Source organism: Chiloscyllium plagiosum, unplaced genomic scaffold (assembly GCF_037043375.1).
Source record: "Chiloscyllium plagiosum isolate Xiang-an unplaced genomic scaffold, Cpla_swu_hap1 HiC_scaffold_12, whole genome shotgun sequence".
NCBI lineage: Eukaryota > Metazoa > Chordata > Chondrichthyes > Orectolobiformes > Hemiscylliidae > Chiloscyllium > Chiloscyllium plagiosum.
In genome coordinates, this window is record NW_028270150.1 from 98454841 (window position 1) to 98472268 (window position 17428).

Below are 17428 nucleotides of genomic sequence, written 5' to 3' on the forward strand. Positions count from 1 at the left end.
GTTGCAGTTGATGGAACATGTTCAGCTTGGTGTCCAGTTACTAGCGGTGTACTGCAAGGGTCGGTGTTGGGTCCACTGCTGTTCACCAATTTTATAAATGACCTGGATGAGGGCTTAGAAGGGTGGGTTAGTAAATTTGCGGACGACACTAAGGTTGGTGGAGTTGTGGATAGTGACAAAGGATGTAGTAGGTTGCAGAGGGACATAGATAGGATGCAGAGCTGGACTGAAAGGTGGCAAATGGAGTTTAATGTGGACGAGTGTGAGGTGATACACTTTGGGTGGAGTAATCAGAATGCAAAGTACTGGGATAATGGTAGGATTCTTGGGAGTGCAGATGAGCAGAGAGATCTTGGTGTCCATGGACACAGATCCCTGAAAGTTGCCACTCAGATTGACAGGATTGTTAAGAAGGCATAAAGTGTTTTGGCCTTTATTAATAAGAGGGATTGAGTTCCGGAACCAGAGGTTATGCTGCAGCTGTACAAAGCTCTGGTACGGCCACATTTGGAGTATTGTGTGCAGTTCTGGTCACCGCATTATAAGAAGCATGTGGAAACTTTGGAAAGGGTGCAGAGGAGATTTACAACGATGTTGCCTGGTATGTAGGGGAGGTCTTACGAGGAAAGGCTGAGGGTCTTAAGGCTGTTCTTGTTAGAGAGAAGAAGGTTCAGAGGTGACTTAATAGAGACATACAAGATAATCAGAGGGTTCGATTGGGTGGACAGGGAGAGCCTTTTTCCAAGTATAGGGACGGCAAACACGAGGGGACACAACTTTAAAGTGAGGGGAGAGAGGTGTAAGACAGATGTCAGAGGTAGTTTCTTCACTCAGAGAGTAGTAAGGGTATGGAATGCTTTGCCTGCATCGGTAGTAGATTCACCAAGTTTCAGTGCATTTAAGTCATCATTGGACAGGCAAATGGACGTACATGGAATAGTGTAGGTGGGAGGGGCTTCAGATTAGTATGACAGGGCGGCGCAACATTGAGGGCCGAAGGGCCTGTACTTCACTGTTATGTTCGATGTACCCTTTACACCTTCATAAGACCAGGCAGTTGGAACTGGGACAGACCGACTGCTTGTGTTACATGGGAAATTTGATGAATAAAATGTAAAACTGACCATTCCTCGTGGCCTGATACATGCTTCATTATGAAAACCTTTAACCCAACAATTCCCCAACCAAACAGTTTTTGATCCCAGAATGCATCAATCCATATCATCTTTTCATAAATTTCTCTAATCGAGCAAAAGGGTATGTTACCATGTTCTTCAGCTGTTCTCTGAACTTAGTCTGGGTCACGGCATATATACATGTGTTTGTGCAGCTACTCAGGAGCTGGAGAATGAATCCTACATCTCGTAAAATGTATTGGAAAACGACAGCCTTAAAACCCAAACGATCCATTCGTTTCCACACAGAATACACCAGAAACATTGACCATAACAGGACAAAATTCCCTGAGATAACAAACATTAAAATGATGGATTTCCTTCGGCTCTCCAAGTGTCGGTCCTTGGAATGCTGCCCACTGCTGTCAGACTGGAGTCTCCTGCGGGCTCTGCTGGCCACTAAAATGTACCTCCCAGTGAGAGCATTGAGCAGCAGAACCAGAACAAATGGGAGCACTGGGGTCAGAATGTAGTGAATCAGCTCAATCGATCTCCAGACGGGAGATAACCTAACATACCTTTTAGCCAAACAAAACCAAGGTTGATTCCTCAGACTATACCAAGGTGTTCGCATAAAATACCAGGAAATGTTCTTTAAACAGCTGAGCACAGTTATTGTTCCCAGAACCACGGCTGCTGTTTTCTCAGTGCAATAGTTGCCTTTCATCTTTTGACAACAAATGGCCACAAATCGATCAAAGGTGAAAGCGACAGTGAACCAGACAGAGCAGTCCATAGCTGCAAAAACCAGGATGGCGTGGATGTTACACACGGGGACGGTCTTCAGAAATGTAAATTCAGTTTTATAAATAATTGGAATGTGTCTCAATATCAGGTCAATGATCATGAGCAGTAAGTCCACTGCTGCCATGGCCACCAGGTAGCGAGTGATACATTTAGAAAGATCACATTTTCTCTGCGACAGAATCACTATTGTCACTATGTTAACTTTGAGAAAGGAAGATAAACAAGAACATGTTAATTTCAGCTGAGAGTAAAGTCACACCTTAATAAAATCAATGTTAGCAATTTATGAGACTTTTAGAGATTATCAAATCTTGAAAGGAAGGTATGATCTAAAAACAATGACATTCATGAGGTATGGTTGCTCAGAAAATTATTTGAACTAAAGACTGACTTATCCCAGATTCTGACAAAATGCATCCAAAGGTTTTCAAGGGAATGCTGAGTGAGATAGCAGATGCGCTGGTTTTAATTTTCCAAAAGTCCCCAGATTCTGGTGAGAATGAAAAGCAGGTGCTCCTCCAAACATAAGCTGCTTCTCTGCATGCTTGCTGTTGATAGGTTTAGATTAGATTAGATTAGATTAGATTAGATTACAGTGTGGAAACAGGCCCTTCGGCCCAACAAGTCCACACCGACCTGCCGAAGCGAAACCCACCCATACCCCTACATTTACCACTTACACTACAGGCAATTTAGTATGGACAATTCACCTGACCCTGCACATCTTTGGATGGTGGGAGGAAACCGGAGCACCCGGAGGAAACCCACATAGACACGGGGAGAACGTGCAAACTCCACACAGTCAGTCGCCTGAGGCGGGAATTGAACCCGGGTCTCTGGCGCTGTGAGGCAGCAGTGCTAACCACTGTGCCACCGTGCCGCCCACTGATGAGCTTATCAGTGACAACTGCAAGAGAGAAACAACTTGTGATTGGTGAGTAGGGTTTGGATGCGGGTCCAGTATGCAGCTCAGTAATTGCTGCCAATGAGGGTCTCTCTGGGGAAAGGTGGGTTGTGGGCTTGGAGCAGGAAGATGGAACCATGTGTGGGAGGGAGAGCAAAAGGGAGGAGCCAAGCCAGCCATTGCAGACAGGTGCAGGAGTGTTGTTGGGGCAAGAGGGAAGTTCCAAGTAATCCCAGACGAGACAAGGAAGCCATGTTGGGATTGGGAAATTATGGGGAGGCCATAAGAAAACTGCCAGGAGATGGTGCTGTCACAATGGTGCTGAGGGGTACTGAGAAACCAGTGGGATTGGGAAAAAGGAGAGGCCTCAAGAGGACAAGTGAGATAGGAAGGAGGGGGATGGAAAAGAGAGACTGACACTGCAAGAGAGTGGGAGGGAGAGAAAGAGACAAAGAGAATGATATTGGAGAGCGAGAGAAAGAGTGAAAAACCACGAGAGGGTGGTAAAGGGAGAGGAAGGATGGGAATGAAAGAGGGAGAGTGAAACTGCAAGAGAATGGGAGGGAGAGAGAGAGAAAGAGAGAGACAGCGAAAGAGTTAAAAACTATGAGAGGGTGGTTGAGGGAGCGAGAGGTTGTGAAGTCTGAAGTGAGAGAGAAGAGGGACATTGCAAGCAGAGACTAGTTTCAAAACTGTTAATAAAAAACTTCAGCTGACCAGGAATGAGGTAAACATGAAATCATTGAGGGAATTAATTACTTGCAAATGATGTGGTCTTTCCAGATTAAGGTTACATATGGTCAGGGGATACTCGATGGGAGAGTGATCAGTGGATGCTATTGTCATGTACATTATATAAGTTGTTTTATTTTATTTTGAATTTGACATCTGAAATTTTTATCTGATCAGTTAACAAACAGATAAATATTTATTGGAGATAATAAGGAGTGCAGGTGCTTGAAGTTAGAGAGGATGAAATGTGGAACTGGAAAGGCCCAGCAGGTCAGACAGCATCAGAGGAGCAGGAAAGGCGATGTTTTAGGTCGGGATGCTTCATCAGGACTTGCCTGCTTCTCTGATGCTGTCGGACCTGCTGGGCCTTTCCAGCTCCACATTTTATTGAAATAAATATTCATTTTCTCATATCTCAGTAATAAAAAGGTAGCAACAATATGGTGGAGAACCATTCCAATTTTGTGAATATGTGTGGAAATCCATGAGCGGTCACTTCTCCAGTCTGTAAGAAGGATGTTTATCGTTACAGCTTTGTGTGTCTCATGAAGTGTGTGTCAGCTATAGTGAGGAAATCATATTTTGCTAAGTTATGCCTGTGCTTTTGTACCAACTTAATACAGCATCCATCCAGGAAATTAATCTGTTCCAAGAACATTGTGGCTTGATTGGGCGTTCATACTCCATAATAAAATTGATAAGTTCCTTGAATTCTGCTTACAAATGTAAGTATCCAACACAGCAAAACATACACAGAAGGTAATGTAAGATGTTGACTGCATCAATTAATAAAGGAGACAGTGAGAGTGTAAAGGTAGCCCTGAAAATCAAAAGATAACTCTCAAGAGGAGCCATCAAAAATAAATCCTTTTTCCTTTGAAGCACATATCTCTCTGATTTGTACCAAAGTAAGCGGGGAACCCTTGAAGTTCTTTTTCATTCAAAGCAGATGTACTGCCCTTATGTTAACGTCAGTCATACTGCTTTCTCAAATACATAGCAACACTTCCACAAGAAGACTGAAAGGCACTTTGCAGCATTCCCACTCAGAAAGCAGAAGTCTCAGATTATATGAGACACCATCATCTATAATACCACACCCTGAACAGACAAGAAGCAGCAGTTAAGCATCACAGACTGGTTCGAGGCTAAACATACTGTGACAGAGCCTGTCATTGAAGCCAAGAGTTCCACTCTCATCGATTACAAGAGAAATCTGAGTGAGGAATCTCTGAATGCAGAAAGAGCCATTTGAAGTCAAGTCCAAGAGAATGCTGAGCAACGATCCAATAATAACATTTCTAACCTTACAGGAATATCCACAGCTACTCCATCATGCAGGGTATGCGCAAAACTAATGTAGTGTACAAAATCCCATGCAAGGACTGCACAAAACACTATATAGGACAAACAGGAAGACAGCTAACGATCAGCATCCACGAACATCAACTAGCCACGAAATGCCACGACCAGCTATCCTTAGTAGCCACACACGCAGACGACAAACAACATGAATTCGACTGGGACAACACTACCATTATAGGGCAAGCCAAACAAAGAACAGCCAGGGAATTCCTAGAAGCATGGCACTCATCCACAAACTCCATCAACAAACACATCGACCTGGACCCAATATACCGGCCACTACAGCGGACAGCTGAAACTGACAACCGGAAGCGGCAGGGACAGGCCACTATAAATGCCGGAGGAAACACCACAGAAGTGCTTCACAGGAGGCTCCCAAGCACTGAGGATGTCACCTAGACAGGGGACGAAACATTTGCAACAAGAAATTCCAGCTCGGCGAACAGAACCACAACAACGAGCACCTGAGCTACAAATCTTCACCCAAACATTGAATTTCTAACCCTGCAGGAATATCCACAGCTACTCAATCACAGGGAAATGTACGGATGAAGGGATGGGAAAGGGGAAAGATGCATGAGGAAAAGAAACAGCTCGACTGAAACAAAGACAGGAGAAATCATCACCCACTGAAACAAATAGTTGGAGAGATGGGGAGATCCTTGCCTTGAGCTATAACACAGGGAGAACATTGTCACTGAGGAAGCTCTGGACACCATTAACAACCTCGCTGTTACGGCAGAGCTGGGAATCAAACCCTCAGTGGAGAGCTTTAACAAAGCTATTGACACACACTCATGGACAAAGCTCCAGTCACTTTTCCCAGTCCTCATCAAGCACAGAAACCCCCACTCCTGCAGCTTCTGCACTAACCTCTCTGTTTCTTCTGGAGGAGGGGACATTTCCACAGGACTGTGTGATGCAAGGATTGTGACCCTGTACATGAACAAGAGCAACTGCAGAGATTGCCATAACTGTCGAGGTGTCTCCCTGCTAAGCCTCCCTGCATTGGAAAAGGATTTCCCCATGTGGCCTTGTCAGGCTACAGACACTGGCTTAAGGCATCTGCCCCCAATTCCCAACGTGGTTTCAGAACAGCAAGCTCGACAATCTCGGTTCCCTTTCAGTCTCACAGCTGCAAGAGAAATACATCAACAAAGGGGACCAAAAGGACAGGGCAGGGAGACTATATCTGCACCTGAAGAGAGAATAATTACTCAGACCCAGGGTTTGTTACAGAAAGTTGGTGCTTGATAACTGCTGAATTTTTTGAGGAGGTAACCTGGCGTGTTGATGAGGGCAGTGCATTTGATGTGGTCTACATGGACTTCAGGAAAGCTTTTGGTAAAGGTCCTCATGCAGATTGGTCAAGACAGTAAGAGCCAATGGGACCCCAGGTAAGTGGCATGTTGGATCGAAAACTGGCTGAGAGGCAGGAAGGAGAGGGGAATGGTTGAGGGATGTTTCTGTGACAGGAAGTCTGTTTCCTGTGGGGTTTCACAGAGCTTGCTGTCTGTTGTGTCGATGAATCATTTAGACTTAAATTCAGGGAATATGATAAAGAGGTTCACAGATGGCATGAAACTTGGCAGGGTGGTAAAAAGTGAGGAGGGTATCTCTAACCTGCAGGAGGATATCAATGGCCTGGGCAGCTGGGCAGAGCAGGGACAACAGGAACTCAACCTGGAAAAAGGGTTACTTTCCCTTCATCAGTATTCACATTGGAAAAGGTCAATGTCAGTGGGAATATCGCGATACCGTCTCTTAGATTCGATAGGATTGCAGTTGGCAAAGAGGAGGTTTTTATCATTTTGGAAGATCTGAAAATAGCCAAGCCCACTGGGCTGGATGGGATTTACCCCCAGATTCTCTGGGAAGCCAGGGAGGATATTGCAGGGCCTTTGATGTTGACCTTTATGTCATCAATGTCAACAGGAGTACTGCCATAAGACTGGAGGATAGCAAATGTTGTTCCCTTCTTTAAGAAGAGGATTTGGGCTAACCCTGGTAATTATAGACCAATGAGCCTTAATTCAGTTGTGGGTAAGGTCTTGGAAAAGGTTACGAGGGATTGGACGTCAGTAAGCCTTTTGATAAGGCTCCATATGGTTGGCTATCGCACAAAATATGGAATTTCAGGACTGAAGTTGATTCAGCGGTTTGAATCAGAAGTTGGCGAGCTGAATGAAGACAGAGGGTAGTGACAAATGGGAAATATTCATACTGGAGCTCAGTTACCAGCAGTGTGCTGCTAGCTTCTGTTTTGGAGCCACTGCTGTTTGTCATTTTTATAAATGATCTGGATGTGGGCGTAGAAGGATTGGTTAGTAAATTTGCAGATGACACTGAGGTAGGTAGCTTTGCAGATATTGCCAAAAGACAAGATTCCCTACAACGTGGAAACATGTCCTTCGGCCCAACAAGTCCATACCGACCCTCTGAAGAATAACCAACCCAGACCCATTTCCTTACATTTACTCCTGACTGATGTACCTAACACTATGTGCAATTTAGCACGTCTAATTCATCTGAGCTGCACATCTTTGGATCGTGTGTGGAAACCCACACAGACATGGGAAAAATGTGCAAACTCCATACAGACTTTCACCTGTGGCTGGAATCAAAACCAGATCCCTGGCGCTGTGAGGCAGCAGTGCTAACAACTGAGCCACCATGCAGCCCCTGTCGTGGGCTACCGAGGGACATAGATAAGATGCAGAGCTGGGCTGAGAAGTGGCAAATGGAGTTTAATGCAGAAAAGTGCGAGATAGTTCACTTCAGAAGAAGAAACAGGAATGCAGAGTTCTGGGCTAATGGATAAATTCTTGGCAGTGTAGATGAACAGAGAGTTCTAAGTGTCCAGGTGCATAAATCCCTGAAAGTAGCAACCCACGTTGACAGGGTTGTTAAGAAGACATATGGTGTGTTGAAGTTTATTGGTAGGGAGATTGAGTTTCAGAGCCATGAGGTCATGCTTCAGCTGTACAAGAAACTGGTAAGGCCCCACCTGGAGTATTTTGTGGAGTTCTGGGAAAGGATGGGGAAGCTATGGAAAGGGTTCAGTGGAGATTTACTTGCATGTTGCTGGTATGGAGGCAAGGTCTTATGAGGAAAGGCTGAGGGACTTGAGGCTGTTTTCGTTGCAGAGAAAAAGGTTGAGAGGTGACCTGATCGAGACGTCAAAGATAATCAGAGGGTTAGATATGATGGATAGTGAGATCCTTTTTCCTCAGATGGTGAAGGCTAACATGAGGGGGCATAGATTTAAATTGAAGGGTAATAGATTTCAGACAGACATCACGGGTAGTTTCTTTACTCAGAGAGTAGGAGGGGCGTGGCATGGTAAGGGTATTTAAATGGGCATTGGACATACATATGGATAATAATGGAATGGTGTAGGTTGGGCATCAGATTAACTTCTTAAATTGGCGCAACATCAAGGAACGAACAGCTTGTACTGCACAGGATTGTTCTATGTTTTACTTTAGGAGGGGCTCACAAGGCAAGGGATTACTCTCTGAATGATAGGTCCCTGGAAAGGACTGATGATCAGAGAGACCTCGGATGCATAGCCACACATCCCTGATGGTAATAGGTCAGGTAGATAACCTGGTTAAGAAGGCGTTTTAGATACTTGTCTTTTATTAGCGGAGGCCTAGATGAAAAGGACGGGTTGGGTGGTGGTGTTGTGCATTGGTTAGGCCACAACTGGAGTCCTGTCTGTAGTTCTGGTTACCAACATTATAGGAAGGATGTGATTGCACTCGAGAGGAAACAGAGGAGATTCACCAGAATGTTGTCTGGGCTGGAGGGTCTGAGCAATGAGGAAAGATTGGAAAGGCTGGGGCTGTTTACCTGAGAGCAGTAAGGAGTGAGAGGGGACCTGATCGAGGTGTACAAGATCATGAGGGACAGAGATAGGGTGAATAGAAAGACACTTTCGCCAGGAGTAAAGAGGTCCATAAACAGGAGGCATAGATTTACCCTGAAAAGCAGAGGGTAAAGAGTAGAGAAAATGATATTTTTTTTCCCCAGAGCGAGGTGGGCATCTGGAACTCACCACCTGAAAAGGTATTGAGTTGAAATGATTTTAACCCTTAATCAGTCATTAAATATTCACTTCTGTTTGATGGTCTCCAGAGCTACAGGTGTAAAGTGGCATTAGTGTTGTCAGATCTTTGTTGACCAGCCTCCTTCAGTGCTGTTTAAGTCAATGAATCGAGATTGACATCACCAGTTTTACTGAGGGATTCGACCACTTGATCATCACTGGCCGAGTCAATCAAGAAAGAACGCTTGTGGAGGGAGGGCATATGGGGGAATACAGAGTCATCACAACGACCATCTTAAATACATTCAGAACAACAGTCAGTTCAACAATTCCATCGGCACAGCAGTTCCCAAGGGGAATGCGACATTATGCTGGAACCAAGAGGGTAGTGTGAAGGAGTTGGAGAAGACCTTTGTATTTTGTCAGAACAATCAGTGACGAATTTGATGTTTATATCTTTGGGCTTTCTGCTCTGTGACCAGTACTAGGCAGCACACTTTAATAAGGACGTGGACATTTTCCAATGGGTGTGAGGACATTTGCGTGTTCCAGCACGAAGGGAATACAGATACATGGATGGACCAGGGAAATCGGAGTTATTGTCATGTGGGAAATCTACAGAATGCTTGGCAGGATATACAAAATAGATACAGGAATATATCGGTCAAGGAGACTCGAAATAAGCATTGATTAAGAATAAGAAACATGCCATTTAGGACTCTGTTGATGAGAAATTGTTTTGTTCAATATCTTTGGAAAGCTCTTTCACAGAGGGCTGTGGCAGCTCAGCCTACGAGTCTATCGAAAGTAGTGGTTGATAAATCTTTGAGTATCAATCACATAAAGAGTTAGGAGGATCGTCTATAAAAGGCATTGAAGTGTCTGGTCAGTCAGGATTGAATTAAATGGCAGAGAAGACTTGATGGGCTGAATGGCATCCTCCATTTTCCAAGCTCCAAAAGACCTGTAAAGGCAATAATCAGAGCACACAGATTTAATATGATTGGCAAAAGAAGCAGAGGGTGACATGAACATATTTGTTCACACAATGAGTGATTCAGATTCGGAATACACAGTCTAATAGAGTGACATATATCGATTCAATAGTAGATTATAAATATGTAACTGGAGAAATATGTGAAGCAGGAAAAATTACAGCCGATGGGGAAACAGAGTGTGAGGGAGAGAAGGGTGGGTCCAAGACCTGTGTTATAAATTTAAGTAAGGGTAGATCTGAGAGCATGAAAGTGAACATGGAAATGAGGTTCAGGGAGAACTCAGTAGTGGTCAGCATTGAAGGACATAATTCAGATTACACACAATAAATACATTCAAAATGAGAAAGGAAAACTTCCAAATGGAGCACCCACCATCCGCGTTTAAAATGACATTGAAGTTCAATAAAAAGCAGATAATTGCTAAACGTTGGCTGGTAAGTCAGGAACAGAAAATAAAAGTCAGCTCAAAATGGCAAAACGATTGACAAGGAGTGAACAGTTACAGTACAAGAGGAACCGAGCGAGTAATACAGGGGCAAGAACAAGGTGGGCTGTGGTGAGAGGCCTTTATTGACATTGCTCGTAATCACCCACATTAACACCAAATCTCACCTCATTAACATGCAGATGGCCATTCTATCATCCTCTGGATAGAAACTAGACACTAACAATTCCAGTCATGGAAAGAGGTCAGACTGGGAACCTGGTGACTCCAGCTCACTGCTTGTTCCTCCAGCCCTCCAGCTTGGAACCCCAGCACCAACAGCTCAAGGTACGGTTTCTGGGTGGTGACCGCACACAGCCCACGGTCACAGACATTGGAATCTGACATGTGCCAGTTTCACCACACACCATCCTGGCACATCTCCGAGCCACTCGTAGGGCACTGCCAAGGAGACCACTCCTGTGAAATGACGCCTAGGGAACATAATAGTGGGAATCGGAGTTGGGAAGCTGAGGAACGATGATACTGCAGGGAGACAACTCACTATATAAGGGGGAGGGTTTCAGTGAGAGTTAGCAACATCCTGGATACAAGGAGGGGGCCAGTGCATTCCCCAAACTGGCAAATTGACCTGACGGGACTGGGCTCAGGGCTGGAGGGTATGTAGATGCAGATGAGTTGATTGGGGACTCGGAGAAGTGTGAGTTCTGAGAGTTTAACAGGGTGTGGGGGTGTGCTAGCCGGAAGGGCCATTTTATCCTTGAGGGTTCCCCTGTGTGCAGAGGAGGAGGCTGGAACTCAGTGTCTGAGGGAAGCCTGCGCTTGCCTTCCATCCTGTTGTGACTCAGAAATGAAGATGGCTGCACCTGAACATGAGGCCAGCAGGGTAAGTGTTTGGATGTGCGACCTCGGGTGGGGGTGGGGTATCTGCAAGTCCATGCAATGGGAGGCCCCTTCAAAGGGCAAGGTCACTCGGCACACACCCAGACACTGAAGGACAGACCCTTTAATATTGTACATTGCAGCTCCTTCCCCAAACAGCTCAGAGCATTTAATGTCATACAGGTTTACAGCATGGAAACAGGCCCTTCGGCCCAACATGTCCATGCTACCCAGTTGATACAATTAAACTTGTCAGGTTGTATACGTTTAGTCCATATCTGTCTATGCCTATCACAGCCATGTACCTGTCTAAATGTTTCTTAAATGACAATATTGTACTCACTTCTATAACTACCTCTGGGAGCCCATTCCAGAAACTCACCACCTTCTGTGGGAAAAAGTTATCCCTCTCAACCTATTTGTGTATCTCCCCTCTCGGCCCTGTTTAGTACGATGATTACCAACACTGCCTCGACTGTTTTACTTTCTCTCATTATCTTCTCTCCTGTCATCAACCTTCTATTATGTCTCCCTCCTCCTTTGGATGTCCCCCAACACCTGTCCTCATCTCCCTGCCAGATTAGTTTGACTCATCCCAAGTGGCTCTCACAAATCTCCCCACCAGGATATTGACTCCCTCCAGTTCAGTTACAAAATGTCCCACTTGGGTAGATCACCTCTGCCCCAGAACATATCCCAATGATCTAAGAATCTGAATCTCTGCCCCTGCACCAGCTCTTAGCCACACATTTTATCTGCTAAATCCCCCTTTTCTTGTTCTCGCTGAAACTAATAGTTCCCAAGTTACTCCCCTTGAGATCCTACATTTTAACCATCTGCTTAACTCCCTTTCATGACTCTTCAGGACCTCACCTCTTTTCCTCCCTATGTTGTTGGTACCAATGTGTACAATAACCTCTGCCCGCTCATCCTCTCCCTGAGGAATTCGATACAATGTTCAGAGACGTCCTCAGCCCTGACACCAGGGAGGGAGCACACCATCCTGGAGTCTCGGTCACAGCCACAGATACCCTGTCTGTGACCCTGACTAGCGAGTCACCTAATGTTCAAAGTAATTGCCTTCCCAAAGGTTTGCAGCTAAGCCATTCATGGTACCACAGGCCGGTCTGCTGCTGTTGTACTTTCCAGAGAGAGGTTATACCCCCCAACAGTATCCCAAACGGTATTCCTGTTAGAGAGGGGAATAGCCACTGGAGACTCCTGCACTACCTGCCTCTCCTGGCAGTCACCCATCTCCCTGACTGAACCTGTGGTGTGGCCACATCACTGTAACTAGTGTCTATCACACTCTTTGCCCCTTGTATGCTCCTCAGTGTGTCCAACTCTTTCTCCATCTCAACCACGCTGTCTGTGAGGAGCTGTAGCTGATCACACTTCCTGCAGACTCAGTCGTCAGGGACACTAGACTATTCCCTGATCTCCCACATCTGGCAGGAGGAGCATTCCACTGCCCTAACTGCCATCTCTGTCACCTCACAGTAACACAAAGAACAGAATCTTACCGTACCCTGACCTTGTTGCTGATCACCCTCCTCACCGGGTATCCCAGTATCCACCAAAACCCACACTTAAACCACCAGCAGCACTTCAACAGCAAAGCAGCCCTTCTCAAAATGGCCGCTCCAATAATGGCCTCTCGGCTGGAGCTTGCCTCCTTTTTGTTCACTCCTGGTGGCTGAGCTGATTCCTCCCAGAATCCTCCTCAGTCAGTTCTCAGCAGCACGTTTTGTTAACTTGGGAATAACTTGAATATCTCGGGAAGTCCAGTCATTTCTGCAGCACATTGGTGTCTCTAAAAAGTGAGAGCGTAGTTGCCAGGGTGACAGTGACCTGTGATTTCCCCATTGCCTGGATACAGTAGCTATGGGTTACCTCCCACTTAGGGTGAGGGAGCGGTGTGCAGTGACAGGGATGGCTGGGTCCAGTCCCTGTAATGCCAGATTTGTAGCCAGAGAGAGACTCACAGACATAGCTGATTGTAAAGGGTGAACGCATAGATGTGCAAAACTATTTTACAATAACATGTCGCCTGTGCCACCAGCACATCTGCTTTCTCGCTCTACCGCAAGGTCTAGGTGCTTCCTGAGGGCTGGAGAAAGCCTGCACTACATTGGAGCACATTGTCCTTGGAGGGTCTGGTTGGGTTATTCTGGGGCTGGGTGGGTGTGCAGGGCCCTCACACACTGTCTAACAGAGGCAGGTGCACCTCCCTCATTCTGACCACACAGAGAACAGGGAGAGGGCAGAGAGAGAGTGGGAGGGAGAGAGAGAAAGAGAGAGAGAAAGAGAGGGAGACAGAGAGAGAGAGACACAGAGAGAGAGGTTTAAATATGAGAAGAGGGAGAGGGAAAAAGTAAGATGTAGAAGATGGAGAGACAAATCGAAAGAAATGAATTTTCAGAATGGAATTGGATAGAAATTATAAGAGGATAGATTTACAGGACGATGGGGAGAGAACTGAGAAGGGGAAGGGTGCTGTGTCTCTGTGACTCAACGTACAGGACGATAAGGATGGGACCGGGGGTGGGAATAATTAGACAGGTCAGGCCTTGAAGGAATTTGAATTCAAAAATGAGAATATTAAAATGGGAAGTTGTTGGATCAGGAATGTTTGTTGGTCAATTAGCACAAAGAGAAATGGTAAACCAAACATGATGGGAGTTCAGACCGGGCAGCAGAACATTGGATGGGTTCTGGTTTATTGAGGTTTGACACTGTGAGGTTAAAGATAATATCAGTGGAATACTCGAATCTGGATTCATCAAACCCAGAGATGGTGTAGTGTGCAGCACTCCGGATGAAGCAGGCAGGAGACGGCGATATTACAGAGGGGATAGTAAACAAGCTTTGCAATGGAGAGGATGTGGGGTCAAACCTCAGGTTAGGGTTAAAGGGCGTCCTGAGGCTACAAACATTTTGGTTCAGCCTGAAGCCAGGGGGTGGATCAAGGCAAATGATAGAAAACTGAATTTGTGACGGGAACCAAAGACAATGGCGTTGGACTTCTCAAGATTAAAGTGAGAATAGCAGGAGTCTAGTAGTTTATAAATCTACTGGGAGGGAGACAGAGACTTCATTACAGCAGGAGCAGCAAGCAGCAGAATGGGAAATGACAAGAACAGTAATAAAGTGAAACCATGATTCACAGAATTACCAGCCAGACAGAGACACTTACCTGGAATACCAACAGCAGCGAGAGTCGGATAGTAAATGTGTTGAATAATCCAAAGTATGTATTGGATCCGATGTTTCAAATACATCTGGTGATAATTTGTAGAAAAATAGTCAATTATCCCGGAGAGACTCCTGCCCATTGTGGGAACATTGCAGTCTGCTCTCCTCAGATTCTGCTCTGTCATCTCTCCCTGTTTCTAGGAATGTTGCAGCTGAGACTCATTTATTAATAGAAGGAGGAATCCACCCAGAGACTGAGTTAGGGCCCACAGAGATTGACATTAATCACAGTCACTGAACAAACAGGGTCATTGAACTCCTTTCAATCCAGTGCCTTTGTCCCAGAGTAAAGTTAAACTTATACCTGGTCTGGGTAGAATGTGTGAGGGTTGCTGAGTAAAGGAACAATGAAAATATGGGAGTGGGCCAAGAGGGCTGGATGTTTGTAATAGTGTCCCCTGATGACCAAGATAAAATATAGTTTTATTTCTTTGAAGAAGAGTTGAACAAGTGACAGATGTTATTGGCTTAATGGAGATCTTTGATAAAGTAAAGTTCTTTGGAAATGCTGAGTTCAGCATGTTTCATGTTCCAGAAGGAATATGACTTCGAAAAGGTGAAGTGTTATTTAATTGACAGGTTATAAATACTCACCCTTTAATCACCAACGGTCATTTGAGTGGGAGCAGCGGAAGTGAGGTTGGAGCGCATAGCTGGGCGGGAAGGTAAGTGATTAGTATCTGAGTGGGTGTGTTCTAGACCCCAGGTCCTACTTCCGTAGGGCCTCCCTCCCACCCTCCTCCTCTAACCTAACTTTAAAGTCCACAGGTAAGCTACTCAGTGTTCTTGTTTTGGAGACGAAGTGTAGAGTAATGGCAGCGCAGGCAGTGGAATGTTCCTCCTGCAGGATGTTCGAGTTAGGGGTGACCACCGATACTCCTGCCGACTTCATCTGCAGGAAATGCAGTCAGATCCTGCTCCTCACAGAACGAGTTAGGGAACTGGAACTGGAGTTGGATGAACTGAGGATTATTCGAGAGGCTGAGAGGGTGATAGATAGAAGCTACAGGGACATAGTTACGCCGGAGAACAGAGGTAGCTGGGTAACAGTTAGAGGTGGGAAGGGAAAGAAGCAGGCAGTGCAGGGTTCCCCTGTGGTCGTTCCCCTAAAAAATAAATATACAGCTTTGGAAACTGTTGGGGGGGAAAGTGTTGCAGGTGTAAGCTGCAGTGAAGGGGTCTGTGGCTCTGAGACTCAGAAGGGAAAGGGGGAGAGGAGGAGAGCGCTAGTTATAGGGGACTCTCTAGTTAGAGGGACGGACAGGCGGTTCTGTGGACATGGGCGAGACTCACGGATGGTTTGTTGCCTCCCGGGTGCTAGGGTCCGAGACGTCTCAGACCGTGTCTTCAGAATCCTTAAGGTGGAGGGTGTGCAGCCAGAAGTCGTGGTGCACATTGGCACCAACGACATAGGTAGGAAGAGGGGTGGGGAGGTCATTCAAGAGCTCAAGGAGTTAGGCTGGAAGCTAAAAGCTAGGACAGACAGAGTCGTCATCTCTGGGTTGTTGCCGGTGCCACGTGACAGTGAGGCAAAGAATAGGGAGAGAGTGCAGTTGAACACGTGGCTGCAAGGATGGTCTAGGAGGGAGGGCTTCAGGTATTTGGACAATTGGACTGCATTCTGGGGAAGGTGGGACCTGTACAAACAGGACGGGGTGCACCTGAACCAGAAGGGCACCAATATCCTGGGAGGTAGGTTTGTTAGCACTCTTCGGGGGGGTTTAAACTAATTTGGCAGGGGGATGGGATCCGGACTTGTAGTCCAGCAAGTAGGTTAGCTGTTTGTCAGGATGCCCAAGACTGTAGGGAGGCTGTGGAGAAGGTAGCACTGACAGGGACTACTTGCGGACACAGAGATGGGCTCAAGTGCGTATACTTCAACGCAAGGAGTATCAGAAATAAGGTGGGTGAACTTAAGGCGTGGATCAGTACCTGTACAAAAAAGGGAATAGGGATAATCCTGGGAATTACAGGCCAGTTAGTCTTACTTTGGTGGTAGGCAAAGTAATGGAAAGTAATGGAAAGGGACTGAGGGATAGGATTTATGAGTATCTGGAAAGACACTGCTTGATTAGGGACAGCCAGCACGGATTTGTGAAGGGTAGGTCTTGCCTTACAAGTCTTATTGAATTCTTCGAGGAGGTGACCAAGCATGTGGATGAGGGAAGAGCAGTGGATGTAGTGTACATGGATTTTAGTAAGGCATTTGATAAGGTTCCCCATGGTAGGCTTATGCGGAAAGTCAGGAGGCATGGGATAGAGGGAAATTTGGCCAATTGGATAGAAAACTGGCTAACCGGTCGAAGGCAGAGAGTGGTGGTAGATGGTAAATATTCAGCCTGGAGCCCAGTTACAAGTGGAGTTCCGCAGGGATCAGTTCTGGGTCCTCTGCTGTTTGTAATTTTTATTAATGACTTAGATGAGGGAGTCGAAGGGTGGGTCAGTAAATTTGCAGATGATACGAAGATAGGTGGAGTTGTGGACAGTGAGGAGGGCTGTTGTCGGCTGCAGAGGGACTTAGATATGATGCAGAGCTGGGCTGAGGAGTGGCAGATGGAGTTCAACCCTGCCAAGTGTGAGGTTGTCCATTTTGGAAGAACAAATAAGAATGCGGAATACAGGGTTAATGGTAGGGTTCTTAGTCAGGTGGAGGAACAGAGGGATCTTGGGGTCTATGTACATAGATCTTTGAAGGTTGCCACTCAGGTGGATAGAGTTTGTAAGAAGGCCTATGGAGTATTATCGTTCATTAGCAGAGGGATTAAATTCAAGAGTCGTGAAGTGATGTTGCAGCTGTACAGGACTTTGGTTAGGCCACAGTTGGAGTACTGTGTGCAGTTCTGGTCGCCTCACTTTAGGAAAGATGTGGAAGCT

General features: G+C 45.9%; 1 protein-coding gene across 1 annotated transcript; it reads right to left on the reverse strand.

The window, feature by feature from the left end:
- Positions 1-1221: 1221 nt before the first annotated feature.
- LOC148148638 (putative G protein-coupled receptor 139) lies at positions 1222-14679 on the reverse strand. The gene is made up of 2 exons (XM_087992357.1): positions 14496-14679; positions 1222-2123 (listed from the first exon to the last, which is right to left on the reverse strand). Exons 1-2 carry the CDS (start codon positions 14677-14679, stop codon positions 1222-1224), a joined length of 1086 nt encoding a protein of 361 aa, XP_087848483.1.
- Positions 14680-17428: the final 2749 nt, after the last annotated feature.

What these genes read in the sequence shown, in the direction of transcription:
- LOC148148638 (XM_087992357.1), bottom strand. Translation starts at nt 14,679, where the DNA reads ATGACAGAGCAGAATCTGAGGAGAGCAGACTGCAATGTTCCCACAATG. An exon ending in CGCTGCTGTTGGTATTCCAG is followed by an intron (nt 2,124 to 14,495) that starts GTAAGTGTCTCT and finishes CCTTTCTCAAAG; the next exon opens with TTAACATAGTGACAATAGTG.